General features: G+C 54.2%; 2 protein-coding genes across 5 annotated transcripts in view; one reads left to right on the top strand and one right to left on the bottom strand.

Moving 5' to 3' along the window:
• The window catches only part of LTBP2 (latent transforming growth factor beta binding protein 2), a 71,159-nt gene extending 59,250 nt beyond the window's left edge, over positions 1–11,909 (top strand). For all 4 annotated transcript variants that reach the window (XM_030949841.1, XM_030949842.1, XM_030949843.1 and 1 more), the window contains 14 exons: positions 1,482–1,604; positions 1,908–2,033; positions 2,131–2,253; positions 2,483–2,614; positions 3,561–3,686; positions 4,415–4,558; positions 4,823–5,014; positions 5,137–5,217; positions 5,803–5,931; positions 6,166–6,306; positions 6,551–6,718; positions 7,190–7,453; positions 7,680–7,829; positions 11,035–11,909. In XM_030949841.1, coding sequence (XP_030805701.1) covers positions 1,482–1,604; positions 1,908–2,033; positions 2,131–2,253; positions 2,483–2,614; positions 3,561–3,686; positions 4,415–4,558; positions 4,823–5,014; positions 5,137–5,217; positions 5,803–5,931; positions 6,166–6,306; positions 6,551–6,718; positions 7,190–7,453; positions 7,680–7,829; positions 11,035–11,201 — 2,066 coding nt within the window. In that variant the 3' untranslated portion in view covers positions 11,202–11,909. The remainder of the gene's footprint in view (positions 1–1,481; positions 1,605–1,907; positions 2,034–2,130; positions 2,254–2,482; positions 2,615–3,560; positions 3,687–4,414; positions 4,559–4,822; positions 5,015–5,136; positions 5,218–5,802; positions 5,932–6,165; positions 6,307–6,550; positions 6,719–7,189; positions 7,454–7,679; positions 7,830–11,034) is intronic.
• Positions 11,910–12,540: 631 nt separating this feature from the next.
• On the bottom strand, positions 12,541–14,675 carry NPC2 (NPC intracellular cholesterol transporter 2). The gene is made up of 4 exons (XM_030949654.1): positions 14,505–14,675; positions 14,317–14,424; positions 13,955–14,127; positions 12,541–13,336 (listed from the first exon to the last, which is right to left on the bottom strand). Exons 1-4 carry the CDS (start codon positions 14,587–14,589, stop codon positions 13,250–13,252), a joined length of 453 nt encoding a protein of 150 aa, XP_030805514.1. The 5' UTR covers positions 14,590–14,675; the 3' UTR covers positions 12,541–13,249.
• Positions 14,676–15,121: the final 446 nt, after the last annotated feature.

Raw genomic sequence — 15,121 nt, 5'->3', positions numbered from 1 at the left:
CCTCTGTTTTGATGTCTGAGAAAGCCAGTGTGAAATGAACTTACTTTGCATTTGATTTTTGGGTGTGATGGAAGAGCCGTGGTTTGATGCCTTACATCTGCCCTCCCCTTTTCCCAAGACTCCACATGAGCTGCCCCAGCTCAGCCCCCTTGCCCCAGCCATTTCATGAGGGCATCTTATCAGAATTTGATATTGTTTGGGTCACACTGACCTGATGGCAGGATGGAATGTTCCTCCCTGCCTTGGCTGGTGGCCTTGTCTGTGGATTTAGGTTTCATATTTGAAACATGATAAGGGTTTTGTGATAATTTTTTTGTAAATAAACTAGATTTTGGTTCCTCTCCAGAAGGATTCAATAATACTGCTTCTCGCAACCCTTGGAGAGTGAAAAGCTGGGAATCCTGCCCTAGGGTGGTAGGGAGCAATGTTCTTTGTGCCTGTGGCATGCTCAGTGCTCTGCAAAGGGGCAAGTGTTCCTCCCTACCATCAGGAGCTGCCAGTCTCAGGGCTTTACCTCTTGTCAGTGCAGTGTTCTCCTGTGCTTGCCCCTACCTCAAGGGCTGCAGGCAGTCTGCTGGCATCTTGCAGCCCCCTGTGTGAGGGAAGCTATCCCTCTCTCCTCTGCTGTGAGGAAAATCCTCAGAGTGCCAGCAGATTCTGGCCAAGGCCTGGGAGAGTTGTGTGAGAGAGGGTTTGTGGAGAGCTCTGCAGTTGGGTAAGAGTTGTTGTAGGCCCCTGGACAGCTCTTCCATGAGAAGGACATTGTAGACAAGTCTGGCAAGTGAAAAAGCAGAGCCTTGGAAGGTAGGGCTGGTGCTGCGTTGCTCTGCTGATGTTTGCTCTTGTGCAGTTGGCTGAAGGGAGGATTTGTCAACAACTGTGACTCTGCACTGGCCTCTTGGTGGTTGTTGTATGCAGAGCAGAGTTCTGCTGGAGACAGACACTAGGGTTAGCAGTATCCCTGTGCTCACAGAATCACGGAATGTCTAAGGCTGGAGGGGACCTCTGGAGTTCATCTCATCAACACACTGCTCAAGCAGAGCCACCAACAGTTGTTGGCCCAGGACTACATCCAGATAGTTTTTCAGTATCTCCAAGAAGGGAGACTCCACACTGTCTTTGGGCAACCTAGGCAAGTGCTCTGCCACTGTCACAGGAAGAGTGTTCAGGCAGGACCTCCTGTATTTCAGTTTGTGCCCCTTGCCTTTGGTCCTGTCACTGGGCACCACCGACTTGGTGCTGGGATAGTGTTTTGCTGTTCCCTATGATGGAAGGGAGTGAAGAGTCTGGGCTGCAAGCATCTGCACACCCCAGTGACAGAGAGTCTCTACCCTTGTCTCACTGTGATGACATGGTCTGGGAGGACAGCTCAAACCCACTTTGCAGGCCAGCAGCTGGGTGATGCTTCTGCAGATGGGGATCTTCTCCAGTGGTGGCAAGAGCTGGGCCCTCACTCTATGCTTTGCCCTTCCTCTTGGCAGATCTGGATGAGTGTGAGGACCCTGCTGTCCAGTGCCTGGGGGGAGAGTGCAGAAACACACTGGGCTCCTATGAGTGCCACTGCCAGACTGGCTTTGAGCTCATCAATGGCACCATATGCAAAGGTATGAACCCTATCCATACAGCCCTCTGGGTCCAGGACATACTGGATCCCCCTTCTTTCTCAGCAGGGAGGATGCTGGTGCCAAGGCAAGTGATGCCACCATGCATGGCACATCCATAAGGCTGTAGTCAAATTTGGGCTCACCATGTATAGGGAAGATCTCTATTTCCATGATAAGAAAATAAGGGGCCAGGAGCCCTTTGAGGCCTGCCTGTAAGAGACTGGGAACAGAGAATCCATGTGGCTTTGGTGAAGGATGTACCCCAGGGCTGGGTGCATGGTCCTGATTCTGCTTCCTCTGCAGATGTGAATGAGTGCCTGAATAGTGAGATCTGTAGTCCCAATGGTGAATGTCTCAACAGTCAAGGATCCTACTTCTGCATTTGTGCTCCTGGCTTCTCAAATGTGGCTGGTGGAGTCAGCTGCCAAGGTGAGTTGAAGGGTGGCAGGAACATACCTTAGGTACTGCCCTCTGCTTCCTGCCCTGCTTTGAGATCCAGGCTGATGTTTTTGTCTTGATTTCACAGATGTGGATGAATGTGCAGACAAGTCTCTGTGCTCACAAGGCCAGTGTCTGAACACAGAAGGCTCCTACAGATGTCTGTGTGAAAATGGATTCAAACACTCCCAGGAGACTGATGATTGCGTGGGTGAGAGCTCATTGCTGGGGAGATCAGCCTCCCAGAATTTGAGGGGACGAATGAAGCCAGTGCACGGGGGAGGGCAGTTCTGCTCCCAGCACTCAAAATTGCTGGTGACTTGTAAGGAGGACTAGCACTGGTTCAAGGCCTCTGGCTAGCTGAAGCAGACCCAGGTGCTGCATTGAACAAACAGGGTCCCCATCTGACCATCCTCATCGCCTTGCTCTCCTTCCTGCAGATGTGGATGAGTGTAAAGAATATGGGGATGCCATCTGCGGCACGTGGCGGTGCCAGAACAGCCTGGGCTCCTACCGTTGTATCATGGGCTGCCAGCCTGGCTTCCACTGGACCCCCTTGGGTGACTGCATTGGTGAGTACAGCCCTGCTTTCTCTGCCCCTCACCCTGGCAGGAACAGGGTGCTCGTGGGACATCTCTGCCAGAGGCGCAGGGGAGAAGGAGGAGGAGGAGGAGGAGGAAATGTGTGGCTGGTGGAGAGGCAGATAATGCTGAGAATTTGTTTTCTTGGCTGTGCTGCCTGCTTGCGTCTAGACTTCTCTCTTCCTGGCATCTGGAACAGACACTGCATTGTGCTGCTTTCCGCTTGGGGAGAGTCCTGGGCAGGTTACAGCCATTCCAGGCTTGGGGCTGGACCGCAGCTCCCTGTAAGCTGTGCTTGCTGGGGCCACTGCCAGTCACCTGCCTGGCAGGCCTGGGTGACTGGAAAGGCTGCTGGTACCAGAGCATGCTAGACTAGTGAGTCTGGGTTTGAAGCCCAGGCTCCAGCAGAGAGGAAAGAGCAAAGGGGTTTTTGAGGCTCCCTCCAGCTCAGGGAAGTTTGCAGCAGGGAGGAGCTGCTGCCAGCCACTGGGCTCTGGGCTGCACTAAGACTCAGCACATGGAACTGCTCCTGGCCTTGGGAACCTGGGCTGTGGATGCACAGCTGTTCTGACTGCTCCAAGAAAGTTTCCATGCAGCAGCTGGAGCTTGTAGGCTCTCTGTCCCTTTATACCTCTGCAGGAAACTGCTACCCTCAGCCACTCCTGCCAGTCACCTCCCATACTTCCCACCAATTTCCTATTCCTGCCCTGCCTCTATTGCTCTTTTCACATGGCTTCTTTGTGGCTCTCAGTGTTGCAAGAAGTTTCTCTTAACATGCACACTCATAGGTAATTGGAGCAGCCAGACCTAGTCGCTCACATCAAGGAAATGCCTGTCCCAGTCCCAGATCTTGGGGTCAGAGCCAAAGGGCCTGAGTAGGGGTGTCCTTTGGGAGAAATGGGGACTAGGACAATTCTTGGTTTTGGCTTTGCTGCAGACATTGATGAATGTGCCAATGAGACGCTGTGCGGGAGCCACGGCTTCTGTGAGAACTCGGATGGCTCCTTCCGCTGCCTCTGTGACCGTGGCTATGAGAGCTCACCTTCCGGGCACTACTGCATTGGTGAGTCTGCAGTCAGTAAAGGAGAGCCATCCCTGCTTGGTGATGGCTCCCAGACCACAGACAGGGACTGCTCTCACGCACTGAGAATCACACACATGGACAGGGCAGCTCATGGAGTCAAAACCCCTTCCCTTATCACAGCAGATCTTTGGGATTGCAAAGGACCAGGCTCTGAAAAAGTGAGTGTTTAACAGTGAACATGGAGCCCTATTCTGTCCAGGTGGAAAGGAGGTCCTTGGGGAATGGAGACACTGAAGGTGCTAGAAAGGTACTTTAATGGGTGCCTGTAGAGAACAGGCAGGGTGTATTATAAGGAAGAAAGTTTTCATTGGGAAGACAGGCAGGCGGTGGAACAGTTGCTTGTGATGTTTGCTCAATTGCCATCCTTGGAGATTTTAAAGACCCAAGAAGAAAAAAGCTCTGAGCAACCTGGTGGGATCTTGTAACTGAGTAGGGGGCTGGACTGGAGTCCTCCAAATCTAGATGATTCTGTGATCCAGCAACCCACTGGATTTCAGCAAGCGGGAGTTCAGGCTCTGGATCCACTAAGAGCAGGGCATGAGGCTCCTGCCAGACTTGTGTTGAGCTACAGTGTGAATGTAGTTCTCAGCTCATCCCTAGAAGCTTTTGTCTCCCTACTGCAGGGTAGCTTCATGCTGCAGACCGTGCACAGGCTGCCCATGCAGAGGCAGGGCTCCTGCTGCCCACTGCTGCTCTTTGCTTTGCAGATGTGAATGAGTGTGAGCTGATGGTGGCCGTGTGCGGAACTGCGCTTTGTGAGAATGTGGAGGGATCCTTCCTGTGCCTCTGCCCCAGTGACCACGAGGAGTACGACACAGAGGCAGGGCGGTGCAAGCCCCGAGCTGCTGTGGGTGAGTAGGCAACCATTGGTGGCAGCTAGAGCAGGAGTGTGGTAGCCCTGGCTGGGGTGAGATAAAGATGAGGGGCTGACAGGGCTGTACAAGCCTCCACAGATAATGGGCAAGTTTTAGTCTGGGGAGAGCTCAGAAGCCTGAAAGTGAGGACCTGGGAAAGCCACACTGCTGGTGAGGGGTGTGCTCTGGGACCTCCTAGGTGTGGGATGCTGCGTTGGGGTGCCAAGGACCCCCTCCCATCCCTGCTCTGCTGTTTTCTAGAGGGCTCTGACACACGTGCAGCCCACGTCTCTGACAGCGCAGAGCGCAAGCAGTGCTACTACCACATCAGTGACGTCCGCCTGTGTGACAGCGTCCTGGCCAAGAACATCACCAAGGAGGAGTGCTGCTGTACGGTGGGGGCAGCCTGGGGTGACAACTGTGAGACTTACCCCTGCCCCATCCCAGGCACAGGTAGGACTGTCGCCCCACCACACCAGGCAGGGCCAGTGCTCTGCCTGCCAGCTTCACCTTGATTGCACTAACGAGCTGCTTCTTCTCTTTCCATCTCCTCTTGGCATCTGTATCTTGGTCAGTGGAATACCAAGAGATCTGCCCTCTTGGGAAGGGCTATATTCCCCAGGAAGATCTGCTCTCAGGAAAAGTCTCTTTCACAGGTAGTAGCACCATTTTCTTTCATTTCTTCCAGGGGGAAGAGGGAGAGCAGTATGTAAAACGCTGCATGAAAATGCATTGACAAAACTATCTCCCCAGGCCCATCGTGGGGGATGCTAACATCCTGCTGCTGCTTTCCCCATTCCAGAGAAATCCCAGACTGCCAGTATTGTTGAGCTGGAAGTGCCCCTGCCTCCAGTCCTGCCTTGTTGATGGCGGTCATTCTTTCTTGGTGCAAGTCTCCCATTATGAACCAGGGATGGGGACCACTAAGACACAGCTCTTCCAGTTACTGATTAGATCTCCCAGTGGCCAGCTCACTCAGTCTTTGGCACTTTGCCTCCATGGGGGTTGTGTGCTTAAGATACACATGAATTTGTGAGTGTCCTGCTCACACCATCCCTCCTCCTGCTCTGTCTGGGGGTGCTTCTCCCTCTGCTCCCAAGCATGAGGCCTGTGAGAGGTGGGGGGCTCACTCAGGGACCTGTCAGTGATTTAGGCAAGGTGCTGTGACAGCTTTCTGCAAGTATAGCGCCCAGCACACCTTGCTTCCTGAGACACTTGCCCTCCCTCCATCCCTCTTTCAGACATGGATGAGTGTGAGATATTTGGCTCTGAGTTCTGCCGCAATGGACAGTGTTTGAACACGGTGCCAGGCTACAAGTGCTTCTGCCGTACAGGATACTTCTATGACTCCAGCAGGCTTGAGTGTGTTGGTAAGATGGTCTCAAAGAGCAGTGGGCACCCAACTGCACACGGGGGGACAGCTCTGCTGCTACACCCAGACTTGTCCCTGCTGGGCCAGGTCTAGGTAACAGGCTTCCTGGGACCCTCCTGGGGAACAAGAGAGGAGGGCCTGAGGGCCATGAGGTCCCTGTTTGGGCAGGGAAAGGGTCACATTGCTCATGTCTGCCAGCCTGAAACATTGCCCTGTCCTTCTGTGTGGGCAGATCAGGATGAGTGTCAGAATGAAGTGTACTGCATCAATGGCGAGTGTCTGAACACAGAAGGCTCCTACCACTGTTTCTGCAGCCTTCCTCTTGTGCTGGATGCCACTGGCAACCGGTGTGTGAATTTCTCCAGCAGGGCAGGTGAGCCTGATCCCCCACTGCAGCACACCTTTGCCCCACACATCCTGCCCCGTGGCTGGGTCCTCCCAGAGGAGCAGTGGGTGGGGACTTAGTGCCTGGCTGAGGTGTGTCAGCCCCAGCACAGGGTGCAGTCAGGGCAGGGAGGGGGCAGAAGCTGGGGCACATGGTCATCTCTCTTGGGACAAGATGGACAGGCACTCTTCTGGATGATTTCCATGGCATCCTTTGCTTGTGTCACTCACAGATACCTTGGAGGAGTATGAAATCCACCTGGACGTCTGCTGGCAGACCGTTGCTGACTACATCTGCCAAGACCTGCTGCATGGCCAGCAGACCACGTACACTGAGTGCTGCTGCCGGCTCGTCGAAGCCTGGGGCCAGAACTGTGCACTTTGTCCCCACAGGTCCTCTGGTAAGTTGGGTGGCATGGGCAAGCATCTCCCAGCAGAGGTGGGAATGGGCTGGGCTGACACTTGTCATGCATAAGATCTCTGCACTGCTGGAGCCAGACCAAGGAGTAGGTAACCCCACACACACTTCTCGAGGGCTGAGCTGCACCAGTGGGTAGAATGTGCCTGGAACTGGTTTGCAGCAAGTCCAAGGTATTTGAGGGGAGAGTTGCCCTGTGCATCCCACTGCTTCTGCACACTTCAGGAGGTAGTAGTAGCTGGGGATAGGAGCACCCTGGGAATTGGGGTTCTTGCTGCTCAAGAACCTGCTGGCCCCAGACTTCTTGACAATCAACAAACTATAGAGCTGCAGCTTTGGAGGGCACTGAAGGCAGGTCTGGCTCAGCTGACCCAGTGGGGATGCACACCCTCTGGCCATATAGTGGACCTTGAGCCAGGCTGCACTGACCCTTCCTTTTCCTCACCACCTGCAGCTGATTTTGCTTTCCTGTGTAATGGGGCCAGTGAAGACAGTGAGAGAGGGGGTGAGCTCCGAGAAAGACCTAGGTATGAGTACGGACCGGGCTTGGAAGACCCCCACTATGGCCTTCCCAGCCCCTACTACAACTACCTGGAGTCTGAGTACGGAAGCCCCGAGGCCGGTTTCCCTCGGAGGGTACCCAGCAGTGAGTTTCGTGGCAGCCCTCTCCACCATGGCCCAGCGCGGTCTCCACCCCGCTACCTGCCCGGCCAAACTGGTGAGTACTGGAGACACAGCAGTGCCTCCCCACCCAGGCTGTGTCCATGGGGACTGACTGCCTCGTAGTTCCCACCCTGGCCGGGCTGCTCCAGGCTTGGAGCAAGCTCTGCTCCTGGCTGTTGTGTGTCACTCCTGAATCAGTCCTGGTCAGTCACTGTCTTGCTGCATGCCCGATATTCCCTGTGTGACTGGGCTGGGTCTGACCCCGCCTTGCCGCCCTCCAGGTCTCTACGAGGGCTTCGAGGGGCTGCAGGCGGAGGAGTGCGGGATCCTCAACGGCTGCGAGAACGGGCGCTGCGTGCGCGTCCCGGAGGGATACACCTGCGACTGCTTCGACGGCTTCCAGCTGGACATGACCCGCATGGCCTGCGTGGGTGAGTGAGGCCCCGCGTCCCCTGGCCGCGGCTGCTCCCTGCCGGTGCCGGCCGGGACGGCAGCAGGAGCACTCCCGCTCTTCCGATTCCTTCCCATACGGCTGGGAGGGCCCTCGTGGAAGCTCCGCCGGCCACTTTCTGCTGGCAGCTAGGTAAGAGCAGCTCGGGGCATCACCGAGAGTGGCTGATGTCTCTTGTCTTCTCATGCCACTCTTGTACATCACAAGCCATGGTTACTGTGATTAATGTCCTCTACATTTGCCACTGCCCTGGTGAAATTCCTCACTTTCCACCCTGCCCTATGAGACATGGTTTCTAAATTTTGTCTCTGCATTTCCTCTAAATCCCTATGCCATGTCTCCATCCTTTTCACTTCTATGTCTCCGAGCCAGCTGAGACCTCAGGCACTCATCAGAGCAGATGAAGACACTCCCTTTTTCCTTAGGCACAGCACTTATTCCAACTCAGGGCATCCTTACTGTACAAAACGATGGTGCAGCTTCTTCATACAGAACCCATGGTCTGTACCACCCCAAATGCAGCTGTGCAAACGGCAGCCTGAGATGTTGCTCCGTCTTCTGCATTTGTGCACTGTTTTCCTTTCATTGGCCATAATGCTTTGCATTTGCCTTCAATGAATTTTGTCTGGTTGAATTTGGACTGCTACTATATCAGAGTAAGTCTGAACCCTGCAAAGTGCTTGCAGTCTAGTGTCACACACAGATATTTTATAAGCATGGGGATTCTTCCTTTGTCTACGTTAATGACAACATTTGCTTGGAGTAGGGGGAAGGACAGACCACTGCAGTCTGTGCTTTAAAGGGTTTTTGTTGTAACAGCCAGGTATTTCTAATGGTCTTTGGAGTGCAGCTGTGTGGTCCATTGTGCAATTGCCAGTTTAATCTAGAGAGTATTTTCTCAATCTGTTTGAGTGTGTCATGTGAGAGTGTGTTGAAATCCTCACCATGGCCAAGGCACATCATATCCACCACTTCTCCCTTATCTGACAGGCCAGTTATCAGGTCAGGGAAGAGAACCAGATCGGCTTAACGTAATCAGGCCTTAACTGATCTGCACCAGCTATTTAATGGTCTTGTTATTCTTTAAAGGGTTATGACCTAATCACTCACAAACCTGAACTGCTTAGGGGTGAGCAGACTATAATTCTGGATTTTCCCTTCCCTGTTTTTGAAGATGGTTATGAGATTTACCTTTTGTTGCTTTTCTGAGGCCTCCTTTATGCTCCCATCTCAGAGAGAACTGTCAACTTTTAAGGGACTGCAGGCAGCATTAGCACATGAATTTGCATTGCCACAAACCTTTATGGATGTAACTGCTTTATATCTGATTGTTGAACCTCTCCATCACAGTGTGACCTTTCTCTCCTGTGCTCCTGCACCCTTGTTTAAACATTTCAAACATGGTCTGTGCCCTGTCTGATCACCATGAGTGTTTTTATGATGGCTGGAACAAAATCCGTGTTAGCTGCTCCAGCCAGCTCAACTGGCTTTTGTTTTCTCTGTTGATAAGAAATAGACTGACATTCCCCATTGTTTCCTGCTAACATATTTATGGAGCCTTTGCTTGTTGCCTTTTCTATCCTGAACTAACTAGCCCTCATTTTACACTGCAGCCTGGTTTTTTCCTTTCAGTTCTCCTGCTTGATTCTTAGTCATCACCATGTTTTTACCTTGCTGACTTCAGGCCTTTAGAATATTCCTGCAGCTGCTGCAGCACTTCTCCTCTCACTTCCCTATGGCAACAGCTTACCCATGCCCTGAAAGTGGGCTGTTTGTCCCCACCCCTGCCCAAGTGGGCAAACTCCAGGACTTGGTGCAGACTGCTAGCAACACTATGCTGTTGCTTCTGGCTTTTGGGTCTCTCTGGGCTAAAGTGTCCTTCTTTCATTTCTCCTCTTGATTTGGTGGCCAGACCAGCCTGTCTGCTATTTCAGCTTTTACTTTCCCTTGCTTCTGAGGCTGCAAAGCACATCTCCCTCCCTTGATGTGCCTGACTTCTCCTTGGGCTTTCCAGCAACCCATCCTGTTCATAGCAATGTCTGATCCTGAGGTTTAGTGTGAATCCACAATGTTAGTTCGGCAGTTGGTTTGGCTGTGTGTGAAGTCTACCTTGTTCCTCAAGTTCTCTCTTCTCATGTTTCCCCTCTCCATCTTCCTCCTGTGACTGCTGTGCTTTCTCTTACCTCTCTTAAAATTTTGTTTCCAGCATCCCTCCCTGGGGTTGCACTTCTCTTTCTTTGTTAAATGGCCCCCTCCACCCCTATGCTAGAGATAATCTAAGGCCCCTGGGGTGGCAGAGCACTTTGGTCCTCCCAGGGTCCATTGGCTACCACTGGGACCTTCTTTCTCCCTTGGGTGGCCAGCTGAACCCATCAGCTGCTCCCCACTCCCTGCTGATCAGTGGGGGTTGAGTCTAGCATTTGTGGTCAGAGGGGTTGGGCCTGCCTTGGTAGGTGGGGATTTGGGCTGTTTGCACCTGTGGGTGTAAACAATGGTTCTGGGGTTGTATGTGGGTGCTCTGTCCTGCTTGTGGCCCCACCACAAGTGGGTGTATCTCAGGCAGAGTGTTGGGTGAGTACATGTAGCAGAGCAGACCTGTCACAGTAGGGCAGCTGCTGTAGGTCTCACGTGCACACTCCAGCCTGACAAACTGGCCAACTGAGCCCTTTGGCACAGTTTTGTGGTTAATAAAATAAGCTGTTGTTTGTGCAGCACGAAGTCCCTCTGTGTTTTGGTCCTGGAGGTGATAACCGGCCTCTCAGGGCCACCATCATTTGCCTGGTTGACCTTGTTGGATCAGAAAAGGACATTTTCCAAGGCTAGAAGTGGCCTTTTCCCCAGATCTTAGGCTATTATAACTTGTCAGCCAAAAGCTGCTAACCAGGGGGTGTCACCAGCTGCAGTGCATGGAGGGGCTCTTGTCTGGTGTACATGGGGCAGGGTTCAGTACTGTGCTGAAGGACATTGAGGATGCCACCCTTGGATACTACAGATGCTCTGCAGATATGCTGAGGGCGTGGGAGGCTGCTGGGGTCTTTGTGGACATCCTGAAGGTACTGGCTGGGAGACAGGGCAGGCAGAACCTGTGTGGGAGGGCCAGGGGGGACAGCAGGGGCACAAGGAGATGGCTGTGGGCTGGGACTACTCACTGTGCCACCAGCTCAGTCCAATCCTTCTCCTTGCAGATATCAACGAGTGTGAGGAAGTGGGCAACCCTGAGCCCCTGTGCCGAGGTGGCACCTGCGAGAACACAGAGGGCTCCTACCACTGCCAGTGCTTGCCAGGCTACGTGGCCCTGGCCCGGTCACACCACTGCGTGCCCCAGACAGCCCAGAACCCAGCAGCTGCGTAGCTGTAGGAGAGCAGGGGTGAGGCTGCTCCCCTGCACACGGCTCTGGGACCTGGGAGCACAGAGAAAGGCCTCCCACAGCTGTGGGTGCTTCGAGGCTCTTTGTTCCTTCACCTTCGAAGTGCACAGCTTCCCCACCACCCCTCTCTATAGGTCAGGGCTGAGCTCCCAGCCTCTGCACCCCTCTTGGCCCTGCCAGCCCCTGCTCTTCCTGCAGCAGAGCCCACCCTAGCCCTTAGCACCTGTCACAATGCCCTGTGTCATGGAGGCTCACAGGACACCTTCCCTTGCCACACAGCCCTTGCCTGTCCCCCTCACCCTGCCAAGAAAGGGGGTTCACCTCCCTGCCACTGCTGCACTGACCTAGTGACAAGCCTTACCCACACCGCGGGTGCTGGCCCCACTCCTTGTGAAGCGTCCAGCCCCTGGGCCAGAGCTTGAGATGGGGGTTCCACCCCAGCTTTCTAGAGCTGCTGCCTAACCTTGGGGCGTGGGAAAGAGGCCTGAGGGGCCCCAGGGCCAGCTCTTCCTGTGGCCTTTAGCCATATACTTTGTGCCCCATGCTAGCTGGGCAGGGGGAGGGGAAGCAGGTCCAGCTTCCTTTCTGTAAAGTTGTTGGTGGTTATTTTTTTTAACTGAATCTGCTGGAAACTTCTCTCATGTTGTTAAATAAAACATTTATTTTGGGCCCCTGTGGCTCAAGACACTGGGGCTTGTCAGACCTATGCTTGTCTTGCCTCTGCCAAGGGCACAGCCATCCCACTTGTAAGCCAATTCTTGGCCCTCTCAGCTGGCACATGGCCTCCTCCTGCTCCCAAACCGGAGTAGGAAGCTTTGCCAGGCCAAATCCCCAGCCCAGCACCAGTGGCAGGAGCCAACTCCAGTCCCTGCAGACAGCAGAAGTTATAGCTGTTCACACCCTGCCTTATTCTCGCACAAGGGAGCTGCAGCTCCCACATGAGAAGGTATAGCTTACTGCAGTTGGTAAGGGCTCTCTGGCAGGTCTGGCAGTTGTTTTTCCAGCCTGGAGCCCTCAGTATGAAGACCTTTACCTATGCTGCAGCAAGCAAGGCTATGCTCTATGCCACCACCTCTTCAGGGAGCCTTTGCACAATTTCAAGCCTGCATAGGACTAGCAAAGCAGGAGCACAGCCAGACATTGCCAGCTGGATACCGGCAACAGAGATGTTTGGCTGCTTCCAGGTTACCCACACTTAGGCCAGCATACCACCTCTATTCATGCCTTCAGCTAAGAAGAGCAACTGAATCCCAACTAGAAGATGCCCAGCCACTCTGCATTTCCTCCTGATCCTCTTCACTCATAGAATACAACACAAGCAGATTTTGTCTAGCCTTTATTAAAAGGAAAGTTATAAAAAGAGATTCAGGAGCTCACAGCAGCTCCAAGTTAGTAATAGTGCAAAACATTGGTTAGAGAAAGAATCATCCCTGCAGAGACACTGAACACCATTTGGCTTTGCATCCACAAAACGGAAGTTTCCCCAGCTGGAGTCCTGCTGGCTTGAGCAGAAGCCCAGGATATAGCAGGCTGTCAGCTCAGGGAAAGACTCCTCTCCTTCCCTCTGCTTCACTGCATGGATAGCAAATGCAGGTCCTGGGGGCGTCCCAGTCACAACAGAGCAGGAGAAACATGGGAGGGTGGATGCAGCTGGCATTCTAGAAGAGGCACTGAAGGGTTATCAGGTAGCTCAGACAATAGCCAGGTTCATCACTGAGAAATTCCTTTGTGAGGACAAACAGCTCCATGTCTAACAGATAAAGTGCCTCTGCAGAGCGGCTGGAGGATGATGCTCAGTCACTCCTGCAGCAGACACTGCTGCCCTTTGAGCTGCTAGGAAAACACCCCAGGGGTGTCACCTAAACACAGTAAGAGCACTCAGCCAGGGCTATCTTGCAAGGAACACAGTGCTGGCTGCTCAGAGGCTGCAGAGCTCTGAAGGAAGCAGTAAGAAATGTTTATTATATAAAAGAATTTGGCCTGTGTTGTTTCCAGTTTTCCCCTCCCCAAACCCTACTAATAGCAGAGCTCCTCAGCTGGTAATCTGCACTGGTATCTTCCAACAGAACAACATCTGGTCCTGGTCATCTACCAGCTCCCACTTCACAATCAGTTTAATCTGAAAGAGAGAGAAGTAGAGGGAAATAAGAACATTCGGGAAATCTTAAGGCAAGGGGCATCGGGAGAAAAGTTATCACTTGTGTGGAACAAAGAGGTCCTGGGAGCTCTGCACAGAGGACAGAGCTGGGGCCTTGCCCTTGTGTGCAGTGCAGTGGGCCACGCTCATGCACTGATTCCTGGAGCACTATCTGTGGATGGAGAGCACCCAGTTACATGACACAGGAAACCTCCACACACTTGAATTCCCAATCCCTGCAAAAGTAGAGTGGAAGCACCCTGCAACATCCCTAGCTGAAGTGCACTCCAGAGTCAAGCACACCTAGTCTGGGAACATTCAGCTGCAGGCAGCAGGCTCTGGTGGGAAGCATGGTGAGGAAGATACTGGAGCAGCTGAAGCCACTTCTCAGCAGCTGGAGCTAGGCTGCTTCCTTTGCTGGGCCTGTCCCAAAGTGGGAACTCGAAACTAGGGTCATACAGCAAAAAGAACACCACACTGTGTATGGAGTCTACTCTGTCTCACCAGAGCAGAACAAGATGTTTTCCCTTAAAGGCAGGTGGTGAGACTACTCCAGTATAGGTGGTAGCTGAGAAGCTGACCAGCTGCCTGCATACTTACACTGGGGTACTCGCTCTTCACAGGCAGTTTATTCAGGTAGCTGTAGGAATGGCCCTTCTGAATGGGGCACTGGATCCCAGACTTGCATCCATCAGGCTCAGGAATAGGGAAGGGTATGTCCACGTGCAGCATCTCCCCGTACACCCTTGCTTTACTGCCCTGGCTCTCGATCTCTGCAAAACACAGAAAACACACGTGTACCACACGTGCCCTTCACACACCCCAGAGGCTGCAAGAACACAACTAAGGCATAGTCTCCCTCCACCCAGATCCTTCTCCATCTGCCCTTCTCCCCTCCCAGCAGTGGGACACAGAGGGGATCCCCTGCCCCTGCCCACTCCCGCTGGGGATGTGCTCCTTACTGCTGGCGAAGGTGACGTTGATGCTGTAGGATGTCCCCTTGTGGAGCAGGCAGGGCTGAGTGGGGCAGGGGCTCACGTTCACCTCCTGGATGCTGCCGTCTATAGAACCTGCAAGGAAGAGTCGGGATTACCGGGCCGCCTCCGCGGGCTGCTCTCCTCCCGCTGCCCCGCGGGCCGGAGCCACTCACCGCAGTCAACGAAGCGGAGGGGCTCGGCCAGGGCAGTGGCGGCGGCGCCCAGCGCCAGGAGCAGGGCGAGCGGGGAGGGCACCATGGCGGTAGCGGCAGCGGGCACGGCGGCGGGCACGACAGCGGCGGGCACGACAGCGGCGGCGGCGGCTCCGCGGTGTCACATGAGCGCGGCGGCCCCGCCCGCCGGTCAGCTGGGGCGGGCCCCGCCCGCGGGGCCGGGCCGGAGCCGCCGAGAGATCCCGGGGGGGCCGGGGGGAGGAACCGCCCGCCGCCGGGGCCGAGGGCAAGGCTGCAGCCGGGAAAAGGGCGGTGGGAGCCCGTCGTGACAGGGGACGAGAGGACCGCCCGGGAGTGGTGGTGGTGTGATGGAACTACAGCCCTTGGACAGGCGGACTGACACCGTCTCCAAAAGCGCTGCCACTGGACATGCCCACTCCCGGGCTGTCCTGGGACAGTCAGTGTCAAAGGCAGCAGCCGGAGGACAGGCTCAGATACAGGCAGTGCCATGGACCGGGAAGCTCTTTTGCTGCCCCCGCTGAAAGGGGATAAAACAACGCCCACAAAGCTGCTGTGGTAGACTCGTCCGTGGCCTTGTTCATACGTATCCCATACCT

Source organism: Camarhynchus parvulus, chromosome 5 (assembly GCF_901933205.1).
Source record: "Camarhynchus parvulus chromosome 5, STF_HiC, whole genome shotgun sequence".
In the NCBI taxonomy this organism is placed as follows: Eukaryota; Metazoa; Chordata; class Aves; order Passeriformes; family Thraupidae; genus Camarhynchus; species Camarhynchus parvulus.
Note: the sequence above shows the minus strand (reverse complement) of the source record. Positions and strands in the feature narration are given on the sequence as shown.

Excerpts from the sequence above, each read along its gene's own strand:
- NPC2 (XM_030949654.1), bottom strand. The coding sequence starts at position 14,589 with ATGGTGCCCTCCCCGCTCGCCCTGCTCCTGGCGCTGGGCGCCGCCGCC. Across the intron at positions 14,128-14,316 it reads CAACGTCACCTTCGCCAGCA|AGATCGAGAGCCAGGGCAGT; the intron begins GTAAGGAGCACA and ends TGTGTTTTGCAG. Across the intron at positions 13,337-13,954 it reads TGAAGAGCGAGTACCCCAGT|ATTAAACTGATTGTGAAGTG; the intron begins GTAAGTATGCAG and ends TCTCTCTTTCAG.